Source organism: Monomorium pharaonis, chromosome 2 (genome assembly GCF_013373865.1).
Source record: "Monomorium pharaonis isolate MP-MQ-018 chromosome 2, ASM1337386v2, whole genome shotgun sequence".
In the NCBI taxonomy this organism is placed as follows: Eukaryota; Metazoa; Arthropoda; class Insecta; order Hymenoptera; family Formicidae; genus Monomorium; species Monomorium pharaonis.
In genome coordinates this window covers 21569894-21593918 of record NC_050468.1, presented here as the reverse complement: position 1 = coordinate 21593918, position 24025 = coordinate 21569894, and the positions used below count along the sequence as shown (strand labels likewise).

The window sequence follows — 24025 nt, the reverse complement described above, 5'->3', positions numbered from 1 at the left end:
ATAAAGCGTATCTTATTAAAAGCGCATTGTTACATTTTTCATTACGTGAAAGCTAAAGTTTAGAATCACGTATGCATATAACATTCTTTTTAATAAAATATTTGAATTAAAATCAACATTTGATTATAATATGAAAGATTATTTCTCTTTATGGTTATATTATTTATAATTTGTACGATTAATTCAACTAATAATCTTTTTTAACTAATAATCTTTAAAAATAAGATTTTTTTTTAGTTCGTTTGAACAGATTATTTAATAAATGTTAAGAAATGTTTATTAAATGTTTATTTAAAATTCTTATTTAATGTTTATTTAATATTTATGTTCAAAAATGTTTATTTAACGTTTGTTTAAGATTAATTTAATATTTATATTACAATAATTATTTATTTATAATAATAATATAAAAAATATTTACTTAACATTTATTCAACATAATTTAATAATTATTTTACATAAATTACATATTGAGCACAATGAATAGAAATAATCAAATAAAAGAGTATTGTATAGTTTGCACGTAATGATAGGTTATTATACTTTAAAATAGATGATTCTGTTTATAATACAAAAGGCAGGATTGTGTAATACAGTTTTAAGAAGCGCGCACAATGTTTTTAGAATTTATATAAAAGTAACATAAAAAACTTCAATTTTTTTCTATATAATATAATTTAATATATAATTTCTGTCTTATACCAATTGACTCGTGATGAAATCTAGGAATGCTGTAACTTTTGAATAAACGCCTGGGAAACCTGGCTCAGCGCACTTATAGCCATATGATACTACTCCAATAACGTAAAATGATTGTTGATTTTTAGGATCAACAGCCATTAGTGGTCCACCACTATCACCCTGAAAATATATTTTACATAAATCTTAAATAAAATATTAGTTAAATATATTCATATTAAAAATTATTAAAGATTATTTCTTGTTTTTATAAAGAGAGAGAGAGAGAGAGAGAGAGAGAGAGAGAGAGAGAGAGAGAGAGAGAGAGAGAGAGAGAGAGAGAGAGAGAGAGAGAGAGTAGTGAGAGAAGAAGAAGAAAGGGAGAGAGAGAAAGAGCAAATTTTTAAATGTTATTCAAAAATTGTTAATTTTTGAATAACATTCTTATTAATTTTTTATTTTTATAATTTTAGCATTCTCTTTTTCTCACCTGACAAGCGTCTTTTCCACCTCGAGCAAATCCAGCGCATAAAACGCGGTCATCAATGACAGTTTTTGGAAAATTCCGGAAGGCAGTTTTACATTCTTCGTGTGTACGTACAGGAATTTGTGTTTGCAAAAGTCTACTACTTGATGGACCATCTAAAAAATAAAAATAGCAAAACTACAATTTAATAATTTCTAGAGTAAAAAAAAGCGTATTAATTATCTGCGTATTAATTATCACGTTTAATTGAACAAGACTCAATTTAACTCATACATTACTTACGGAAATAAACAGATCCCCATCCAGCGACGAAAGGATAGAGATTCTCTAAATTTCTATTTCTGTTAAAATCATCCGCCGGAAGACAAATGGGATGAAGATTTACTGAAAGTTTACAAAGCATATCAATCTATGATATTGCAATGAAAAAAAGAAATTATGTTATAAAACAATATCTCGATTAAAATGACATATGTAATTTTTTAAAACTTTACAAATCTAATATCTATTGTGTTTATACAAAACTTTATACGTTTATAAAAAATAAAGACTAAACTGTAAAATTTTGTATCTCTAAATGTAATCATATCATCTTTATTTAGAAATAAAAAATAACGATTTTTATTTACGTATTCTTCCCAAAGTGATAATATAAATCTATATTAGTTAAGATTCGTATGGAATTTAAAAAATGAATAACGTATCTACTATAAGCCATCGAAAATTAATAATCAATTTTTTATTTTCTTACACCAATCAAATTTTGTCATATAATGACTTTTATGTTGCAATTTTGCCAAATTTATTTCTCAAATTTATTTCATTTTGTCAAATTCATTTCTCTCTCAGGAAATTCTTGCTTTTTATTCCTTCACAGAAACAATTATATATAACTACAAAAACAAAACACAAGAGAAAAAAGAAGCTTACTCGTAAAGGGTACTTCCTGGGACGTTTTCAGAACCGCCACATCGTTCGTGTAGGCTTTGGGGTTGTACTCGGGGTGCACTGTCTTCCTTTCGATGAAGTCCTCAAACGGGTTTGCCCCGTCATAATCGTCTTTGAGATCCAAATCACCGATGCGCACTTTGTATAAATCCGCTCGTTCGTAAACGCAATGTGCGGCGGTAAGAACGTGTCGACTGGAAATCAAGACGCCGCCGCAAAGCCATTTGGGAACATTAGGATTTTTTGAGTTTGTATATCCGAGAGCGGTGATCCAAGGCCAAGCACCTGTAAAATTAATTCACCATTACTATTGGCAGTTACAACGATACAGTGCTGAGACAATAATGGATATTGATTTAATAATAAGCTATTTTTATCATTTTTTCTACAAATAAATAAATACCAATATTTTAATTATTAAACGTCGAATTTTAAAATTTTATCAAAATATATTAGGAGCAAAAATATAGAGTACATTATTTCTATTTCTCTATAGATTAATTTACTAAAAAAAACTTTTACTTCTAATTGTAAAAAACATCACACTTCAACGTTTTTATAAGAAAAGAATACAGAATCGAAAAAATATACGGAAAAAATACGGAATTAAAAAAAAAACATATGTGTAACTTCTGTAAAGTTTCAAAGAAGAAAAATAAGCTTTGAATTTTTCTGTAATAAATTGAGATAAATTCTTGGAAAAGACATCAATATTCTAAGAATAATATTTGATTAGCGATTGGAAAATGTGTTGACTTTGGACGCTTCTCCATAATGCAATAATCATTCATACCCAACGGAGCTGGCTCGCCACCGACGATTCTGCGTAGTGTAGCATTACTGTATCCACAGTTAGGGGGATACAAAGGACCATATGCAGTATTCGTGATTTCTTTATGATCTCGATCGCCTTCTAAGCCGTTATCCGTACGCCTTCCGTTATATGGACAGCAAACCCAAGGATCTCTACCTTGATTTTCATAACCGCAAACAGAAGCACGTAGGAAATTGCCTACTTGTGGATTTTGGGAGTTCGATTTCAGGAGATCGAGTAAAAACGCACACGATCTGATATTGATGCATGTACCGAGTTGTCCCTGTGGATTTTGGCATACACCTGTCAAAATTCGAATTTAAACGACACGAGAACTTTAATAACACATCGAATAAATTTTTTTGAGATAATATGTCAAAATGGTTTTCTTTCTCTTTTCTTCTTTAAGATACACATCAATGTTTCTAAAATCTTTGGTTATAATAAAAAAATTATAATTATAAGCTTATTAATTTCCATGTAAAAACTTCTTATATGTCAATAAAAACTTTCTGTTTAAATTATAAACATTTTTAGAAACATTGATGTTAATTACATTAGCGGTTGATGGGCTTTATCATCAAATAAGATCAATTTTGTTTTCCTTACCTTGGCATTGTTAGGCTCATAATATAATTATTATTAATTCAAATATTTTAGGAATATTTTATGTTAATATATCAAATAAAATACTTATTAGAATAAAGTTTTATAGGTATATTAAAACAGATCAATTGTCATATTTGGATTAAAGATTTGAAATTAGAATAATTTTCTGTAGAAAAATCATTTTTGATCAGATATTGTAGTATTAATCTAAGGAATATAGATTTAATGATTTTTGCCCTCTGTGTTGTGCACTTTCATTATTTGCTTCTACGTCAACAAATTCACAAATATCTGTTTTTTATAAATACTTGTGTTTTTAATAAATTGTAATTATTATGTAAGATTTATACGTATAGATACGTATAGATACGTAAGATTTATAAGTATGATATTTAAGGTAATAAATTTATGTAAGCACTTCATTTGTTATTAATATCAATATTATTTTAATAGAAACTTTTTAATTATTATTTTAATATTTAGAGATAGTATAACAAACATTTGAAGTAAAATTAAATGCTTCTATAATATAAGGAATATCCAAAAATAGATTATTAATTTATTGTAATCGTTTTTGTTGAACATTTTATTAATTATTTGCCTTTTTAACATCTACGATAAATGAACGGCATAAACAAATTTATCTTCGCTAAAGAATATTTCAATAAAAATATGATAATTACAAAGATTTATCGTTAAAAACTATATGACGACGCACAGTCGTAATGACAGCACATGCAGTTATTTATAAAAATCATATTATGCAATAGATATTATGCATAAACATTCGCCTACACGTACGAACTCAAATTAAAACGCTGGACGAAGGTTACCAATATTGGTACATCATACTGTTTTTAAATAATATTTTTCAAATAAACACTAAAATAAAACTTTAGAAACATAAGTGTAAACTAAAAAGTATCTTCTATCAAATGGTGTAGCAATTGTCATGATATCGTTTTATATTTTGTAATAATTAATGTTTTTGCAATTTATGTATATTAAAGTTTAATATATAAATTACATAACAAAGCTTTTTTTTAATTAATCTTTTACTTAACCATTAATTAACTATATCTCTTTATATGTGTTAAAAATTATTAATTAATTATTGTATATTACTTTTATTATTGTAATTGTATAAGTATATTATTTAACTTAAATTACCATTTTTATACATACATATTAATTATTGTTTATTGTTAATTATCAACCTTTTTTGTTTCAGAAATCATATTGAATTTGTAATATTTAACACAATTTAATATATGACGGACTTTTCAAAATGGCTTATTGTATAAGATATCTCTTGCAATCTCTTTATATTAGATGCATTAAAGATGCTATTATAGATTGTATGAAACAGAATAATTTTTCTCAGAAAATCATAACAATTTTTTGTTTGCAATAATTGTTATTGCTAAAACGAACAGCAGTTTTAAAAGATCAGTTGCTATCATATCTATACAAATTCTTTATTGATTCAATTCATGCGTTTAGAATGTTTAATTATTATAATTTTAACATAAAAAAAGAGAGTTATGATAATTACTCATTAATATTTTTGTATCAATAATTATTGGTATTTAATTTATAACATACTATAAATTATTTCTGTCTAAATCGAGATATGTTCAAAAATACAAACAAGAAAGTTATGTATGTACAACAATATGTAACAGTTTATTATTAATTAAATAATTATAAAAAATATATAATAAAATTCTAAAAAATTGACGTTTAAAATTACTGTAGTTTTCAATTTATCGTATTATTTTGTGTATCAAAATTTCGATATAACGAATTAACAAAAGCTGTTTTCTGTTATTTTTTAATATTTAATTAAAATTTTTAGTTTTCTATATGTAAATTATCTTTTTTCCAATGTATAGTAATAAATAATATTTCAACTAAAATTTTTAACATTTACTTGAAAAAATCATTTACGTCATATTAACTATGATTGCGTATACAGATCGATAAATAATTCGGATTTTCCACTATTCCGATTTTTAACTAATTATGACATTTTTTCTCAGAATCTAAGAAGAAGATATAAAATGACGTAATAATCGACCTTCATCAATGGCCAGACTATATACTTGAAATTCTCGTTCTTTCAATTTAAAGTATCTGGCCTTGGCCGTGTTGCCGGACAATTCTACGTCAATACTGTAATTTTTCTCGGTAGTCTGTGTAACGGGAAGATAATATAAAAAAGTTTCAATAAATTGATCTATCTGGATCTAAAAGATATCATTCTATAATACCGACATTATTACTATATGATAATGATATCAGTATTTGTAAGTAACATAAAAAATTAGTTTATTTATATTTTATTATAATGCGTGTATTTAATAATACTACAAATTTGTTAAAAGTTGTAAAGATTAAGAATGAGAGCATAAGGACTAAGATACTGAAAGTGCAGTATATCTACAAAGTTAAATGTATTTTTTTTAATGACGTTTTGACGCAGTGGATTCCCCTATAAGAAAAATCTAAACAAAGCTTCTGACGAGATTGTAATGGAATCTGTGGTTTCAAAAAGATGATAAAAAGCATACCTTGAGAATACGTCGACGGTATTAATGCGTACAGCAAACCAATGAGTATCAGTACAACAGTCCCCATTGTGAATTACTTGTTTAGATACCCTAAAAATGCAAATGTAGTATATTATTTCAATATTAGTGGAAATATTTACAAACAAATTATTTGCATTCTAAAGCAATAAAATCATTAATAAATGCAGAAGGGTTTTGCATTATGTTTCTTTAAAAGATTATTTCTTTATTGCGATGTAATTTCTTTATTGAAAATTTTCTTGATTAATTCACATTAGAGAAGATAACTTATACATGAAAATATAAATCACTCTCAACAAATTGTACAATTAAACATTGTCAGTATATTATGTAAATGTAAGTAAGACTCAAACAGGATTTATATTTAATTTACATAATAGTTAAACGATAAACTTCCTTATACAATTTTCTTATACTATCCGCAAAGTTTAATATATTATCATATATAATTTTGTGATTATTTATTTATAATAAAAATATGTAAAAATATTTTGCATATATTTATATGCAATCTTGATTAATTATTTATTAATTATTGATTAATTATTGATTAATTATTTATTTAATTATTTAAACTTTATTTTAAAATATGACAAATGTATTCTCCACATAAAAATATAAAATATGTCTTCTGTCAATGTAAAATAATATGTCGACTTAAAATGTTTAATTCCTCAGGCAATAAATATCTAAAACGCATTATAAAAACGTCTTTTAAATTACATCTTAAATATCTCTTTATTAAAAATATCTTTTAAAGATAAAATTTTTTGATTAGTAAAATTAGAGATAAAATTTTTTAAAAGATAAAATGCCCCAGACAAATGATCCTAACACACAAGACAAAATTTTCTTTTAGACATGCGTATCGTTTAGATCATTTTGTCACTTAAAAAATTTTATCTCTAATTTTACTAATAAAAAAAAAATTATCTCTAAAAGACGTAAAGATGTTATTAATAAAAACATTTTTAAGACGTAATTAAAAAGACGTTTCTTTAATGGTTACTTAATGTCTTTAAAATATAATATTTTTTATATCATAAATTATATGTTTTATTAGTTTTTTCCTATTTTACTGCTAAAAAAATAGTTCCTCTTCTAATATGTTGTGTAATTAAGTAACGGTGAAAATGTAAGATACATAATAAAAAGTGTATGCAACTAAGGAGTTTATGTGTTTTAACTGTAATAGTAGGTTTTGGGAATTAAATGCATAAAAAATATTTAACATTTGTAATATTATTCCGTAACAATTCGTAGCAAATTTTATTTTTAGCTCATTTTTACTGCGCTTACTGTGCTTACTTATAATAAAGACAAAAAAATACAAATTATAGAATAGAAAATTGTCAACTTATTGCGGAATGTAAAAAGTCTTATTTATAAATAATAAACTTTTTTATTTATTCAACAAAATTTAATTTAATTATATCTAGATACCTGAAAGCAAATTATTTAATTGTTTCATGGGACATTTTGTCAAATGAATTATTTATTGTTTATTTATAATTTATTGTTTTAAATATGTTACATATATGATTATTATTAAATTGCAAACAAATAAAAAAATAATTATAATACTTTATTTTATATAATTTTTTAGATGCTATATATTTTTGCACAAAATTTTAGATTTTTATATTAAACTTTTATTAATTAAACTTAAAGTTTACTATAAAAATAAAATTTATTTTACATTGACTTAAGAATAAGACTTTGCTATCTTTGCATCCTCTGAGCTTGATTTATTAGAAATCATTTCCATATATTTCTATTAATATATATAGCATGTTTTACAAAATATTTTATTTAAAAAAAATTATATAAATTTTCTACAAAAAATACTTTATTTAATAGGAATTTTTATTACGTTTTATAAATTTGTGCATATTAAAAATAATACTGCTTGTTGAATATATAATTGTTAAATATATAATCATTATTAAATTATTGTAACTTTTATTTATATTTTGGAAATAATATAAACACGTTGAAATAAAATGCAAATAGACGAAGACATAAAAAGAATTACAAAAGCATTTAGTGAACTATAGCACTTGTGTGGAGATTTCAATGCCTCACCGTTGTAATTGGCGTGAAAATGAGTTCTGCTTGGATGATCTCGACATTGAATAGATGCACAAGTTAATCATGCTGTTTAATTATAATACATTTGCAACCTAGCGTGACAACATCGTCAGAGGATTCCCCGGTGCTTCCGTTTCATGGTCAAAATTAATTACGAACTATATACTGACCGCACATACTTGGCATTGATAAAATCGTTCTGAACAAAAATGACATCAGGCCAAGGATCATTTTATATACATATATGTAGTAAATTGAAGGCTATAAACTGATAATTCACTTAATTTTTCCAAATTTACCGTAAAAAACTTGAACAATTTTGCTTATTAAATCTCGTGACAATTATTATTAAAATATTTAATTAAAAGCGCACAACTAAATTTTTGTATTTTAGTACAGTTATAGGTACGTCGAAATATATTTACAATCTCACTTTAATTACAATTTCAAAAAATGAGATTTAAACTTAAAATATTGAGATATAAATATCGAGGTATTATACATAAAATCAGTTGTAATATTTTAAATTATATATTTTTTGAATAATATTTAAATAAACTTTTAACTTTTTTTTTGAAGAATCCAAGGCAAACTTGTGAACAAATTTGCAATTAAAAGATCAGACATTTTCAGTATCAATTGTATATCTAAAAAAAATTATATTTAGCAATTAAATGTAAATGTTATATATAATACATATTAAAATAGTCTCTTAAATTATATTTCTTTCTGCTATGTTTATCAAACTCGGACAACATATATATATTTTTTCTTTCAATATTTGTAAAAAAAGATTTAAAATATTTTAAATATGTATACATATTTTTATATTCAACTGTAAGTATCAAAAAAACCTATGTGTTTAAAATATAATAAATAGAAATAGAAATTTATGTAAATATAAATAATATAAATTATATAATTTATATAAATAATAAATGTTTTGTGCCTGGAAAAAAAATCTTTACTAAAAGAAGAAAAGATGAAACAATTAAACGACAAAAGATGAAACAATTAAACGACAAACATGAATCTGTCAAGTGTCTTATAACAGCTGCATTAAAAATATTATTATAACAATATAGCAAAACTTATAGTTCGAGTCAAGTAGCGATCGTACAGATCGATCAAGAATCATTGTATATATAGACGTCAGCAATTTTCGAGAATACTATAATTTTTAGCGAATACTTTAGCACGCACACTCTCATAGCACATAATTCATATTTCACATCACTGTTAGGAAAAATTATTATAGACAATTTGTAATTTCAATGTCTTCAATGTATTGCTAATGCAATTAAAGATACGAAGACAGTCCCTGTTTCACTTGAGATGGAGAAAAATTAATAATTATTTATTCAACAATTATTGATAACTCTCGGAAGAAAAATTATAACGTCACATTTCTTATTCATCAAAATTATATAAATCTCAATTCCTCTTTAAAATAGAAACTAATAAATTTTATTATTACTCACTAAGTAATTATTGCGTTAGTGCTGCGTGCTCACATACGGGAATCTTTATGCATGGAAAAAAACCTCGGAAGATACCGGCGAGATCTCAATAGATCAACGAGAGTCCTAACGACGGACACCGTCCACGGACTACTGAACTGTTCCCCTCCGACGCACTCGCTTTATAAAGGATGAAGAAGCAATCGGGCAGCAGTCCTGACAGGCTAGAAATTTAATTGTACGTTAAAGATTCTTCCGCATATTCATGCAAATATAATATTATTATGTGAACTATCCAAAAACTGCTGAGATGAATGTTTACATGCTAGTTGATAGAGGTCAAGGAAAGCATTGATCATATTCCAATATAAAATAATTGAAATAAAGTGACAGTGTTCTGTTTCACATAAATACTTTAATATTATTTTTATCAATATGTAATTTGTACTTGAAAAAAAAAAGGAAGATAACTAGAATGTATCTAATTTTTAAATATTACAAGTAATGTTGAATTAAATAGAAATCAAAAGACTATACTTTGATAATAAATAAGAATTATATAATGACTAAGTAGATATTGGATTATTTCAAGTAGATGAGAAAGTGCTTCTCAAATCGATTTAAATAGAATTTTATTTAATTTAAAAAAAATGTAAGTTTAACTACAAAGAAATATGTAATTAAAATTATAATATAAAGGTAAATTATTAAATTTTTTTTAGTTTTTTGATGAAGTTACCTTTATTGGTTTAAAAAAATTTATGTTATTAATGAGATTTAATATTAATGTCATTTCTTGTGCAGCATCACAGTATTTGTAAATTCAATTCATAGTTTCCTAATTGTAAATATTTTCAAAGATCATAAAAGGAATTACAATAAGAAATCCTACAGAAATTCTTTTTGCTTACGTTATTGATATTTTCAAGAAGTATGATGTAACTATTTAACATATTTTCTATTGGAGTTACCAGAATGTATGAGTAAATCATTCCCGTTCAAAAAAAAGAGTGAAAAACGAAATGTTTAATCGTTTTTAATCTTAGTTATGAATCGGGAAATAATAGCGTAAATACATACTTTATTACGATAAAGTTTTAATCGTTTATTCGTAATAAATGCCTTCAAAACGAACAAGAAGAATATATTATCGTATACAAAATATTACGTAATATAAGAATTTTATCATATTAACGACTAAATCCCTTTTTGATCAAATAATAATAAGAAAAGACATTTCTTTCGGAATACAAAAAGTGAAACACTAATTACAATAGGAAACGTAAAATTTATGGCAGATTATATCGATTATTATCGTTTTCTATCGATTCTTTTCTTAAACAAATTTGGCATTTAAATATTAAAAAAATTAATTTTTGTAGGACAAGTCGTATTAAACTAAAAAAAATTAAACTAAAAAATGTCATAAAATATTAACTTTTACGTAAGGTACGATTCCACGTACATAATGATTATATTGATAATAAAAGAGAGAATGCCGTAATATTCTGCATCTTTTGTGTAGTAATATTAATAGATGCCTATTCTTCCTTTGTACTAACTTTAATGATCATAGAACATTACGTTACAAAAATATTTCAATAAGCAATTGATTTAACATATGTTAAGATATGCAATGTAATTATAGGAAATATTCGTTCATTTTTTGATAATCTATCTTATGTCTTATATCTGATTCGTATTAAATTTTCAATAATTTTTACAACCACACTAAAAAAAAAATTTGATAATAGCTATCGAATATTGAGTAAAATAATACCAATTAAATATTTAATTGTAATAAAAAGAACTTTGTTTTTTTAAGTATTTTGTAACAAACATTAAATTTACTAAATTTGGTTATATTTATTAAATATATAAAAAAGTAAAATTATTTTTAGTTACGTCAACTAGATTTAATTGGCATTATTTCATTCAAAACATTTGATAATTATTATTCTTTTTTTAATGTATTCACAGACAATATCAGTATTGTCGATCGACGTTCTTCGAAAAAGATGACATTAATTCATATAATCTGATAAAGAATAGAACAATAAAAATAATGTTCGCGCCTTGACATTTTTTGAAAACAATGAGATCAGTAGATTACATACTTTGATAAATAATAAATACAAAGGCGTGTTTAACAAACATACAAATGTGCATAGCACATAGGCAGTAGGTTCATTAAGATTTATTAAATTGCACTTAGATGTATACGAATAAAAAACAAAGTTTAAATTTGTATTATTTATAATCAAAATTAAGTTTTCAAAAAAAACTTTTATTGAGTTTTTATTTCTGTTCAAAAATATATGATTTACTTACACTTGTAATGATCGTTCTTAAAACAAATATCGTTTAGTCTTTTTAGAAAATCGTTGCTAAAACTCAAAACATCAACTAACAGTTACAAAAAAGTCTCAATAATATATATAAAATATTTAAAGATTTATATATATATATATATATATATATATATTTATATAACTATATTTATATATTTAAATAACTTCATATATACATTGCACATACTTCTGAAACGGCGATATTAAATTTTTACATGCGAATTTTTTTCATATCTTTAATAGAGGTAAATAAATAATAACATAATAAAAATAATAAAATTTTTGTTACAAATCAAAAATTTCTCACGCCGAATCAAATTTCTTTGTCCTTGGAATTTAATCAACAAAATTTTATCCGAATCGAATTGAATTGAATTAAACCATTAAAACAACTTTTAATTAATAACATAATATTAATTTTAATACATGTATAATTTTATTATTTAATTTTAATACATATATAAGATAATATATAAATAATATTTCTATAAAAGATAAATAATATTGTTTATATGACATAAAGTTACTTTAAATACATATGATTTTATACGATTGTCAATATTTCGTATTCGTATAGATCATACATCTCTATTGTCAATCGACACGAGATTTGTACACATTCTAATAAATAAACAGTAGAATATGTAATATAAGAATAAATAGCAGAATGATAAAATATTATCACAACACAAAATAAAATGTTCGTTGTCCTGGAAAGTGTTACATATTGCCGTAAGTGCACTTACATTCTCAGAATCACGTACATGCATGTTAATTCGCAGATTTTTATCAGTTTTTCAATTATAAATTGTTAATCGAAATTAAAATAAGTTATAATAACTCACTAATGCAATGTTAAACAATCATAATTAATAGATTATTTGTATTATGTTTCATAGGATTATATTAACATACAATTGCCTGCTTTACTTACCTACCTGAGCACTGTTACATTTATTATCAAATACTTTGTATACTGCCTTTAAGAAGCCGATGAAATCCACAGAAAGTTACAATGTTAGCCACAATTAAAGGAATTAGATTTGACCAATTTGATTTGGTTTCTATTTAATTTTGAATATTTTTGAATACATCCTTCTTGTTATTAATTAAGAGAGAAATATTTTCCGTTCCATGTTTCTACGTTTTCATGATTCAGTTTGCACGTGAATCATTTTAAATATTACATAACGATGATCAAACTGAATATGTGAATCGCTGTATAGATGCGTAACAGAGAAATCGTGGAACATCTATAAAAAATTCCCGTGCTCTAAAATAGTCATCAAGGAAAATCATAATCGCCACTTAATAGTAATTATGATTTTTTTGTCATGCCCTCAGTATTACTTTTTCAATGTTAGTTCGGGTTGTCCGGATTTGTTATTCTGGGATTTCATGCTTTGAAAACAATCTCAAAAACTTATACAATCATTCTTCGTATTTATATGACGCAATGTATTTTATATAATGTATTTTAATAATTTCATGCATCTTTGATGACGAACGAGAAATTCCACATGAATGATTACGCGGTGAATTACCGTATTAAAAGAACGGTGATTGATCCTGCATGATCTTGTGCGTATGATAATAATATAAGTATACTCAAGAACATTTCATATTACGAATTCTTTTCATATCATTAATTCATTAATCAACATCGCATACGCAAGAACAAGTAATTTTCAATGGTTATAATTAAACAAAGTAATAGTTTTTTTAAGGGTCGTGTATTTTGTATAATGTTTACTCTAGCGTTGCAACAGTAAGTCAATATTTTGTATTATCCTATTTTATTATATATACAGTATAAATTCCTATTATTTATACGAAAGTATATAAAATTATTGTTTTTCAATATATATATATATATATATATATATATATATATATACATACACATATATATATACACATATTTTGTAATTATAATTAATATAGAGGTACATATATGTATATATCCACTTGCTCTTATTTCGCAAAATAAGAAGTCAAGAATTATATCTAACTACTTGATTGTATATGGCAAATATATCTTTTCTTTTGTTCTCACAATCCTTGAAACAGGACGCATTACATATCACCTTCGAATTCAATAGTTAAAACTTCCTAATGTAGTCGATTAAACAACCGTTAAAATTTGTCATGTAAAATAAAACGGTCGTTAAAAAGATACTTCTTCATATGTCTTCTAATAACTGAATCGTGATGGATAGTGTTATATGGCAGTGTAAAATGTAAATGTTTCCGCGATAACAATTGTTTGTTAAAAATGAAATAATTATACGAGATCGTTATTATATTATTCAGACGATAAAATTCATAATCTAGCAGAAATATCTACCAATCGTAGATTTCACAAAACTTTTTTAATAATAATAATATACAATATTTCCCTCTTCTCACAATTCATTTCTTGTAATATATCAATCCAGTAACGGTTAATTCTATAAGTATGATATTTATATATATATATATATATATATATATATATATATATATATCTTTTTTACGTATTACATACCTATTATATATTATATACTTTTTATCGCACATTAACAAAATAAAATTATTCACGTCACAGTATTAACTTGAATACCGTGTATGTGTATATATAGATGTATGAAGGTACACTAATGTGGTAAATAGTAGTATTTACCACGAATCATTATAATTATAGAACAGTAGTATCATTTTGATTCTATTATGTAACAGAACGTATATACAAGAGTGACAATATATATAAGGCCTGACGATACAATGACTTTTTTTTTAGTTTTCATAGGTGCAATGGCGATTACCTTTAATTTAATTTAAAAATTGCTTAATCGTTCTACAGATCAGATATTCGTTTACGCTTATAACTTAAGCTAAGTCTTTGGCTTAGCATCGGTAATAGCATTGGTAATAATAGTAATAAAAAAATTTAATAAAAATTAATAAGTATTCATAAAAGCCTGTTATATCATTTTCAATGTTTTTTTCAATTGACGCCGCGTTCAAATTTTTTTGGAGAATAATAACTATAAAAATATAAATAATATGTAATATATATTATATATATAATATATATTAATAAATACAATAATGAAGTAATTTGAAACGCACTAGCGATATTCTCACGTGGAGGATAGTTAATAAGTCTGTAACAAATACAAATTAATATCTTTCCAATATGCAGATCTATGATAATATTATTCAGAATCAAATTAGGGCCTAATAATAGAAATTATATCAATATTCAGGACAAAATTAGAACAGAACTATTCTTTGAATTATCGCTAGTATAACATGTAATGCTAGAATTTTGTTAGTCACAAATTTAATACAAGCATTACAAAAATTTACGTACAATCAATGAAATATTTACAGTAGAAATTCCAATACACTCTCATAAATTGAAATACACTGAATGTATATAATTTATATGTATATATATATCTTGTGTATCAGAAGAAGTTATATCAATACAGAATCAAGTTATTCTGTGTATATATATTTTTTTAATATTACATATCCTAAAATATGTAATATCTACATAAAATCATATAAAGAATGTTAAATGTTTTCATAACATAAATTTCGCTTGTACATTTATAGAAACGAAAAAATAAAAATTAAATATTAATAAACGATATTTCATAAACCGATTTAGTATTTGTCAATTTGTCATTATCAAGATGTGTAAAATCAACTATAGTTACATGCATTAAAATTGAACAATGACAACTCTTCTTGTCTTCTTAAGGAACTCGGCTGACGCTTCGTTATTTTGATTATCTATAACATTTTTATATTATTATTATTATTCCATAATAAGTAGTGGTAACCCACTGTATTTTTTCTAGATGGACCATTTGGAAATATTTGATATCATATACATATTACCTGATTATATTTCAAAAAGAGGCAGATATGGAAAACCTTAAACTATGCTGAAGTAGTAAATTCCTTATGGAGAAATGTTTCGATATCCACTCGACATATAGGACAACGTTTATTGGTGCATAACCATCGATCGACGCAATCAATATGAAATAAATGCATACATGGAAGCCTCCTAAAAATAAACATAATTCATAACATAATTCATAATATCTTATTAGAATATAAGACCTAGAATTAAAATTCTTACCTGACACGTTCGCAATCTTCAAATTCAGATAAACATATTGTACATTTCTCAATAGCATCTTCCCCATTTTCTACCTTTTTTACCTATAAATAAATATATAACATTGTAATATCGTGTAACGGAATGCTAATGAATGCAAATATAATGATATTAAAAAGTTCTATTTAAATATCAATTCTTACCCGTTTATATTTGTGAGGGAATGTGTGGCTTTCAATGGACTCTTGCGTAGCCCCACAACTTATATGAGCCATACGTCGCAAATCAACAATACGCATATAATTATCCAGTCGATGACGTGTTCCTTGCAAAAATTCTGACATACTTGGTGCAAATGGCATTATCTGGTGCGTTCCAGATCCTTGCTATAAGTATTAAAATAATATAAAAATATATTTAAAGAATTAATGTAAAAAACATACTTATCAAAATAAAAACAAAACAAACCATATGAGGATTATGGAAACTAATGTGAACGTGATGCATGCGTTGCGACGGCCGTTGATGTGGATCATAATGATACATATGATGATGTACATGCTGATGTATCGGTTGATGTATTGGTAGCATCAGCGGGGACATCGAGTCGACTGGTTGATTATTCAACTGATGATTTACCTGAAGACATATATACATTTAATATAAAATACAAATTATAATTTAAAACATGATATTTAGCATGAATCGTTTAGATTACGATTATAGGCAGCACAGGGCATGGTCCTCTATAGAAACTAGATGGCCCTCGAGCCTCAGGATGACTGTAAACAGTAGGTTGCTGCGGTGGTGGTAAAAGAGGAGGGGTTAGATAACTTTCCGTAAACGGCGCATTATCCGTTCCATTATTGCACCGAGTGTTCGGGGGACTATTGTTTCCTCCCTCTCCACAAGTATGTTGTGTCGATGAATGCATGTGAGCGTTACATGGTCCCGCACTAATAACAAAAATTGTATAATAATTTGATTTGTAAATGTAAAGATGCACGTTTACTTAAAATATAAAATTTAATATCATATAGGGTACGTTCGGGGAGACACTATTAACGCTACAAATGCTAATGCTATCTGAACTGTTTGTGGAGCCAATAGCGCGATAGTGATAGCGAGTTCCACGAACAGCTATAGCGTAGCAAACGCAGTTGCGCAGTTGGTTAGCCACTGTTAGTAATATTAACAAAATGTTTTTATATATATATTAATAATTATTTATGTTAACTATGTTACTTATATTTATTATAAATTTTCTCTAAATATATATATATGTAATATTTATTTATTTATATTTATTTTATATTAAATATTTTAATAATAATAAAATGATTATTAAACAATTAAATTTTTCAATGAAAATTGAAATTATTAAAATTCACCAAATAAAAATTATTAAAGTTATTTATGATTTTATTAAATAAATTTTTTAATTTTTAAATAAATTAAATAATAATTAATAAGTCCTATATATTACTCTTTAATTAAAATTATTTTACATGTAATAAAATAAAATAATTTAAACAATTTCCTATAAATTTTTATTTTGTTCCATTTTTCTACATCAATTCAAAATCAAATTAATTTATATTTATTTTACATAATACTGTATGTTTGAAGCTTTATGCCTAATATTATTTTTTTATTTAAATTTATGTTCTTTTGCACTATTATGTCGTATATGTCGCTCCTGAATTGCATTAATTATTTAAACTAAAATGGATTACATTAATAATCAATTTAATTGATAATAATGATACTTAAGTCGTTTACATATTTGCAATTGGTACTGAAAAGGATTGCATTTCAAGACAAACAGTACATGCAGTCTAATGAATCAAAATAGTATATTATTATATACATATTTTGATGAAAAATAATATTAAACTCAAAGATCCAGTCTTGATCACTTTAATAGAAATATATTAATGAAATATTTCACAGAAACTTTTTTATTTGATCCCTTTTCTCTTGTCATATGGCAAACGTGGGAGAACATGGGAGAACGCTACGTTACTATCAGACTGTTCGTGAAGTTCGCAAACGCTATCAACGCTAACCCATGCACTACCTCGAAAGAAAGTGCGTTGGTAGCGAGCAGTTATGACGTATAACGCTACCAGTAATGACGTCACAGCGCTTAAAAGCGTTATCCAGCGTCTCCGCGAACAGCGGTAGTGCTGCGTAGCGCTAATAGCGAGCTCCCCGAACGCACCCATAATATTAAAATATTATTAAGTATATTAAAATACTAACGTGTGATGTGACGAAGATCTGTGGTAAAGTCTTCGTCTATGTACTTCTTGCATGCGTTGTTGAGTCATCCATAATCTTTCTTGCATAGGATGCATTCGTGGTCTTACTTGTACTACTTCTGGAGCTGCATCTATTTATTATAATAATAAAATTTATTCTTGTTTCCATCATTTTATAATACATTAAAAAACTTTATATTCTAATTATGTCATTCTGTGACCCTTAATTAGATGGATTGGGTCAGAGTAAAAGAATTTTTTTATTTTTTGTAAAAATAAGCAATTATCAAACTAATTTGTTTTTATACTTAAATATCTTTTAATTTATTTAAATTTTAAAAAGCTAGGATCACTGCTGACCCTATGCGCTCACTTATATGATTTTGCCTACTTAAGGGAGTTTCTCTGGTCAAGCCTGGCACAAGGGCTCAAGTAAAAAAAAATACTTAAATAACCATTTGTTGTCTTCTTGTTTTGTTGTATATGATTTAAAGTTAATAATAGTGAATATGAGAAAAAATTCGCCTATAAAGTACTTCATTACTATCTTCATTACTGAAATAAATTTTTTTTAAATTGAGAATAAACATTCTTCACTATTATACCACCCTTAGATAAATACAACACTTTAAAATTCATGTTATATCACTAGCACATATTTACCACACTTATGTGCTATATTGCTTTGATCATTGTAAACTTTTTTTTATTCTATCAATTATTTCACTCAAACGAGCAAGTGCATTGTTTAAAAAATTTAACAGTACTTTTCTGGATAGCTAAGATGTATTGTTGTAAAGTTTCACTAACATCTGTTCATTACTTCTACATTTAATACAACGATAAAAACCAAAAAATCATGAAAATTCATCAATTCCCATAAGAGCCCATGTAAATAAAATATTTAATATCTAGTTAGTTCAGCTTTCTGAAATTTTGACAGTCAATTTATATTACTAATTGAACTATTTGAACTTTTCTACAAAATTTCGTGAAAATCTGTTCATTTTGACTTAGCGGCAAAACTCCCTTAAAGGTTAATAATAAATTTCTAAATATGAAAAGGCCATACCTCCTACAGATGAATAACCTGTATGAACAGGCAATCTGTGATTGTGATACGTGCTTCTATTATGCATGTTATGCAACTGATTCCAGCAATCTGGTGATCCATGCACGCAGTGGGTATTATTTCTAAACAAGATTTTATGATAGGTACATAAGAAAAATAATTTGATTAAAAAAAACTGTGCTTAAAAATATATTAAAATATTATCAAAAATATAAAAATTTCTTAGATTATTCTATTATTGTTTAAGTATTTGTGCAAAACTTGAGTACAATTCTCTATTAAAAATTATTAACTTTTTGTTTGCCCTTGATTCTTACTTAAAATTACAAATTATTTTGTAATACTTATTTGCAAATTTAATAAGTAGTATCACAGATTAAATACATTTTTTACATATATTAATCAAACTTTTATACAAAAGTTTATTTGGACATTCACGCTTACACATTTAAAAGTTATTTATCTAAAACTGTAACAAAAATGATCATAGCATTGCTAAGGATTTTCGGTATAAATTTCTGTATAAATAACCGTAAGGAATTTCGGTATAAATAACCGTAATTATAAGATGTAATATAAGAATTAACCAGAAAAAAAACTTAACAAATCATAAAACATGTAAAACAACTTAACAAATCATAAAGGGTTCATATAGCTCTATCTGATTAATTGAATTATTCTATACATTTATTTAATGTTAATTATTGTGCTACGTTTTATGATTACAATTAAAAAATTTATATATGGAAGCTTTAAGTCATTATAAATTAAATTATTCATTCAATCTCACTTGACTGCGATAAATCTTTTATAATACTGACAATTTTACACTATTAAATATGACTACAATCAGGGACAACTTTGAAATCTGTATTAGCACTAAACAGGACTCGAATCGGGAGTGGATACGTCTGCGCATTATATATTAATGTATTAGATTGCGTTCGCGTTACAACGCATTTAAACACCTTTGATAATAAATAAAAAAATTAATTTACATAAACACATTTAGTGCTGGCTTTTATCGGCTTATTATCTTTCATGTTTTAATTAATTTTAAGATGTATATACACAAATAATAATTTTTATTTATATTGACAAAAAACAATATAAATCCAAGAAATCTAAGAAATTTACAGTTCTTAAATTTCGATAACTTTTAGCTTGTGTTCAAATATATATCGCCAATACTGAAAATCTATACTATACTACGTAACATAAACTATAGATTTTCAGTAAAACTAGCACATATAACAAAACTTTAATTGGTATCATACATCTTTAAGAATGTAGTGCTCACCTATGATTATAATCTGCTGACCATGGATTAACTACAGGATTTGTTGGAGTAGATGATGTATGCTCTTCATCAGATTCTACAGTTAAGTCAACTACGGTGACTGTATGATTATCTTCATTTGCATTTTCTAATGAATTCTATAACATTATTGCAGAAAATTCTTTAACATAAAGTTTTTACAGGATCTATATTAATAGTTGTTCTACAATGTCTTGTGCCAATTTCTTATTTTTTCTCGTTTTTGTATCTTTCCTCTTATATAACCTTAGGCACTCGTGAAAAAAATTTAACATATTACAATCATGTATTATTAGTCTTCTCAATATTAAAAAATTATAAAGTTTTTTATAATTAATATCTTAGTGCTAATATCTCTCCGACATATTATACATATATCTGTCATTATAATATATTAGAACATCAATTTTATTCTATTTTGATTACAGCAATCTTTTGTTGTAAAGAAATATATATATATATATATATTACAACTAACTCTTACAAAGAAACTATAATTACTTTTCATATCAAAAATATTAAGTACACACTGTCTAGCTAATCATGTATTATTAGCAATAATTTTCTTAGTATGTTATTTTTTACATTCAAAAATAATTAACAAACCTTGGCATTGTGATTGACAGTTCCAAGTACTTTAACAGAGTCGTCCTCATCATCACTATCACTACTGGAGGACCAATCTAGCTGCAAATCTGGTGCCGATGGCGTATCGTCATTTTCTATTAATGTTATGAGATTAACAAATTAATCATTAATTTATGTATATACTATAATATATTATATATTATAAATGTTATAAAAACATACGAGATGAATGTATTTCTTGTAAAGACATCACATTTGACATAACTGAATGAAACAAACTATTAGACTCATTGGCATTGTCATTTCCTAAATTTTGTGAAACATTTGCATTTTCTGCTGATCTCGTTATACTACTAAAATAATAACATTATATGATTACATTATGATAAACAGCTATATAAATGTATTAATAGATCAGACAAATAAATACTTGTTTGAAATAGGATGATCCGATAATCTAGATGGTCCAGCTATACTCAAACTATCTGGCTGTTGACTATTCAATAATTTTTGCTCATCATTCTTTTTAGTTTTATGCTTGACCGTCAGATCGCGATCATGTAAAATTCTCTTTCTTCTATAATTATCACACACTCTCTCTTCACATGTATTATTCAATTGTCGAGGAGCATCTTTTTTAGAGTTTCTTTCTTGTCTATTTTGGCACATGTTACAATTTAAGAGGTCAGATTGCCAATACTCCTGTGAATCACCAGTTGCGTCTTGCTGCGTTAAATAATTTCCATAAACATAATTGTTTTCGGAAGCAGTAGGATGAGTTGAATTTGTATAAGGACCTATAGGCGTTACGTCTGACTCCTCAATATCACTTTCCGCAAATAAATGCTCATACTCCATTTCATTACCTAAAAGTAAGATGTGAATATGATTTACATTATGTTATCGCTGTAATGAAAGAGGTAAAGAGAGAGAGAGAGAGAGAGAGAGAGAGAGAGAGAAAGGGGGGGGAGAGAGAAAGAGAGAAGGGAGAAAGAGAGAAATAGAGACCTATATGTAAAAGAGATTCTATGGACAGATTAAGGAAGGAGCTATCAAGTTCTTTATATGTACCTGAAGGAAATCGGGGTTGCGGAGAAGGATCAACTGTCGACGTGAACGCCGTATCAAATATATCAGCCAATGACGTAGAATTAGCTTCTACAGATGCGGTAGTGGACTCTCCTTGAAATAGCTCGCTCTGCTCCTCCGGCTTGCCCTTGTGCCAGACATTTTCCGAGCTTGTATTCTCCTCCATTCTACTTTCTACATCAAGTACCAGAAGAATACACCATATTACAAAGTAGAACCAGGCATCGAACGCATTCAGTTGCATAACATTAAAGCCAAAGCAAGCGTACTCGCGGAATCGTAATAATCGCCTCTCTACCGAAATAGGATGGCACATGCAAAATTGGAGATAATTAAAATAAACTTCTTTCCAACGGCGCAAATGTAGGAATGCGATAAAATCCGCATTGAGAGGGCGCGACCCCGACGGGTTGAAGGTTTTCCCCCCCGTTTCCTCAACGTTCGTGCATACGCACGACTTTTCCGAGAATCGTATCGGATTACAGGGAAGAAAGTCTCGGCTCTCGGGAGGCACGGCCAAAAGGCCGGGGAAATTTTTTGGCGTATTTCCGGGATCCCGCCGTACGTACGTTCACGCGATAAAATCTCGGATCGATAGCGCGAATAATTCGGCGAAGTGCCGCCGAAAGTGCATTTACCTTGTAATTCCTTCGACGCTCTCCCGTCAAGCGATAAGCGTATCTTCCTCACCACGTCATTTTTATCAGATTTATTTTCCGCGATACCGCCGTCGCCCGTATCATGCTTCACGTATACGCGTGCCGATTATTATCTTCGTGACCGGGGCACTACGAATTTGATTAAATTGCGATCCATGTAAAAAACGTGGATATAATTAAATTCTTATGTCAAGTAATAATGATAATGAAATCGAAAAGAATTTATGTAGACTGGCACGGACCGTCCCCTCGGCAATGAACATTCGGCAACGGCGGTACCATCAATCGTGCCTACTATCAACTATGCTCGCTCCCGGAAGTGTCCTGCTGATCATACAGCACGCTACCTTTCCAGCATGTCCTCACCCACTGTGCAGCATTGTGTAAATATGCTGAGTATCGATCGAGTCTACATCGACGTCGATTCAACAATTTGATTGATATAGGAAGCTGTTTTTTTTTCTAACATGGAAAGAATAATTTAAAATTGATTGTGTTCAGAAAACACAACAGTAAAGTGTTCCACAGAACTTATAAGAAAAGAATTAATTAAGTTCAAATGCAAGCTCATCACGTGAGTCGATCTGGTGAATTTATTTCATCGACATGTCGAACATTAAATTCTAGCCACAATCACGAATCACATTAGACGTTTTATAATTTGATTTTAAAATTTGTGTTACTTGGAATGTCCACCTACAAAAATGCTTCAAAACATTTTTTTATTATTAATCAAGCCATAAAATTTCTTTGCTTTAATTGATCAATCGATCTTGAGCACAATAGAAAAATATTACATAATATTATAAATAGGAATTATAATAGAATCAAACTTGTATATGCTAGATTAAAAAACTATATATGCATGCTCAGAAATTCAAATTTT

General features: G+C 26.6%; 2 protein-coding genes across 3 annotated transcripts; both read right to left on the bottom strand.

Annotated features, from left to right (window-relative positions):
- Window positions 1-543: 543 nt before the first annotated feature.
- LOC105831052 (venom protease) lies at window positions 544-9854 on the bottom strand. The gene is made up of 7 exons (XM_012670901.3): window positions 9703-9854; window positions 6110-6199; window positions 2907-3230; window positions 2096-2398; window positions 1448-1549; window positions 1169-1320; window positions 544-861 (listed from the first exon to the last, which is right to left on the bottom strand). The coding sequence occupies exons 2-7, from the start codon at window positions 6174-6176 to the stop codon at window positions 697-699; spliced, it is 1113 nt and encodes a 370-aa protein (XP_012526355.1). The 5' UTR covers window positions 6177-6199; window positions 9703-9854; the 3' UTR covers window positions 544-696.
- Window positions 9855-14720: 4866 nt separating this feature from the next.
- On the bottom strand, window positions 14721-23531 carry LOC105832433. Of its 2 annotated transcripts, none has more exons than XM_012673355.3 (14): window positions 23119-23531; window positions 22463-22654; window positions 21822-22257; window positions 21614-21741; window positions 21410-21525; window positions 20786-20922; window positions 19486-19607; window positions 18415-18544; window positions 16868-17105; window positions 16618-16788; window positions 16353-16535; window positions 16171-16253; window positions 15924-16095; window positions 14721-15815 (listed from the first exon to the last, which is right to left on the bottom strand). In XM_012673355.3, exons 2-13 carry the CDS (start codon window positions 22644-22646, stop codon window positions 15966-15968), a joined length of 2058 nt encoding a protein of 685 aa, XP_012528809.1. In that variant the 5' UTR covers window positions 22647-22654; window positions 23119-23531; the 3' UTR covers window positions 14721-15815; window positions 15924-15965. The 2 variants fall into 2 exon arrangements, with proteins under 2 accessions (XP_012528809.1, XP_012528807.1); XM_012673353.3 differs by having other exon boundaries at window positions 21614-21744; window positions 23119-23525.
- Between the last annotated feature and the right edge of the window lie 494 nt (window positions 23532-24025).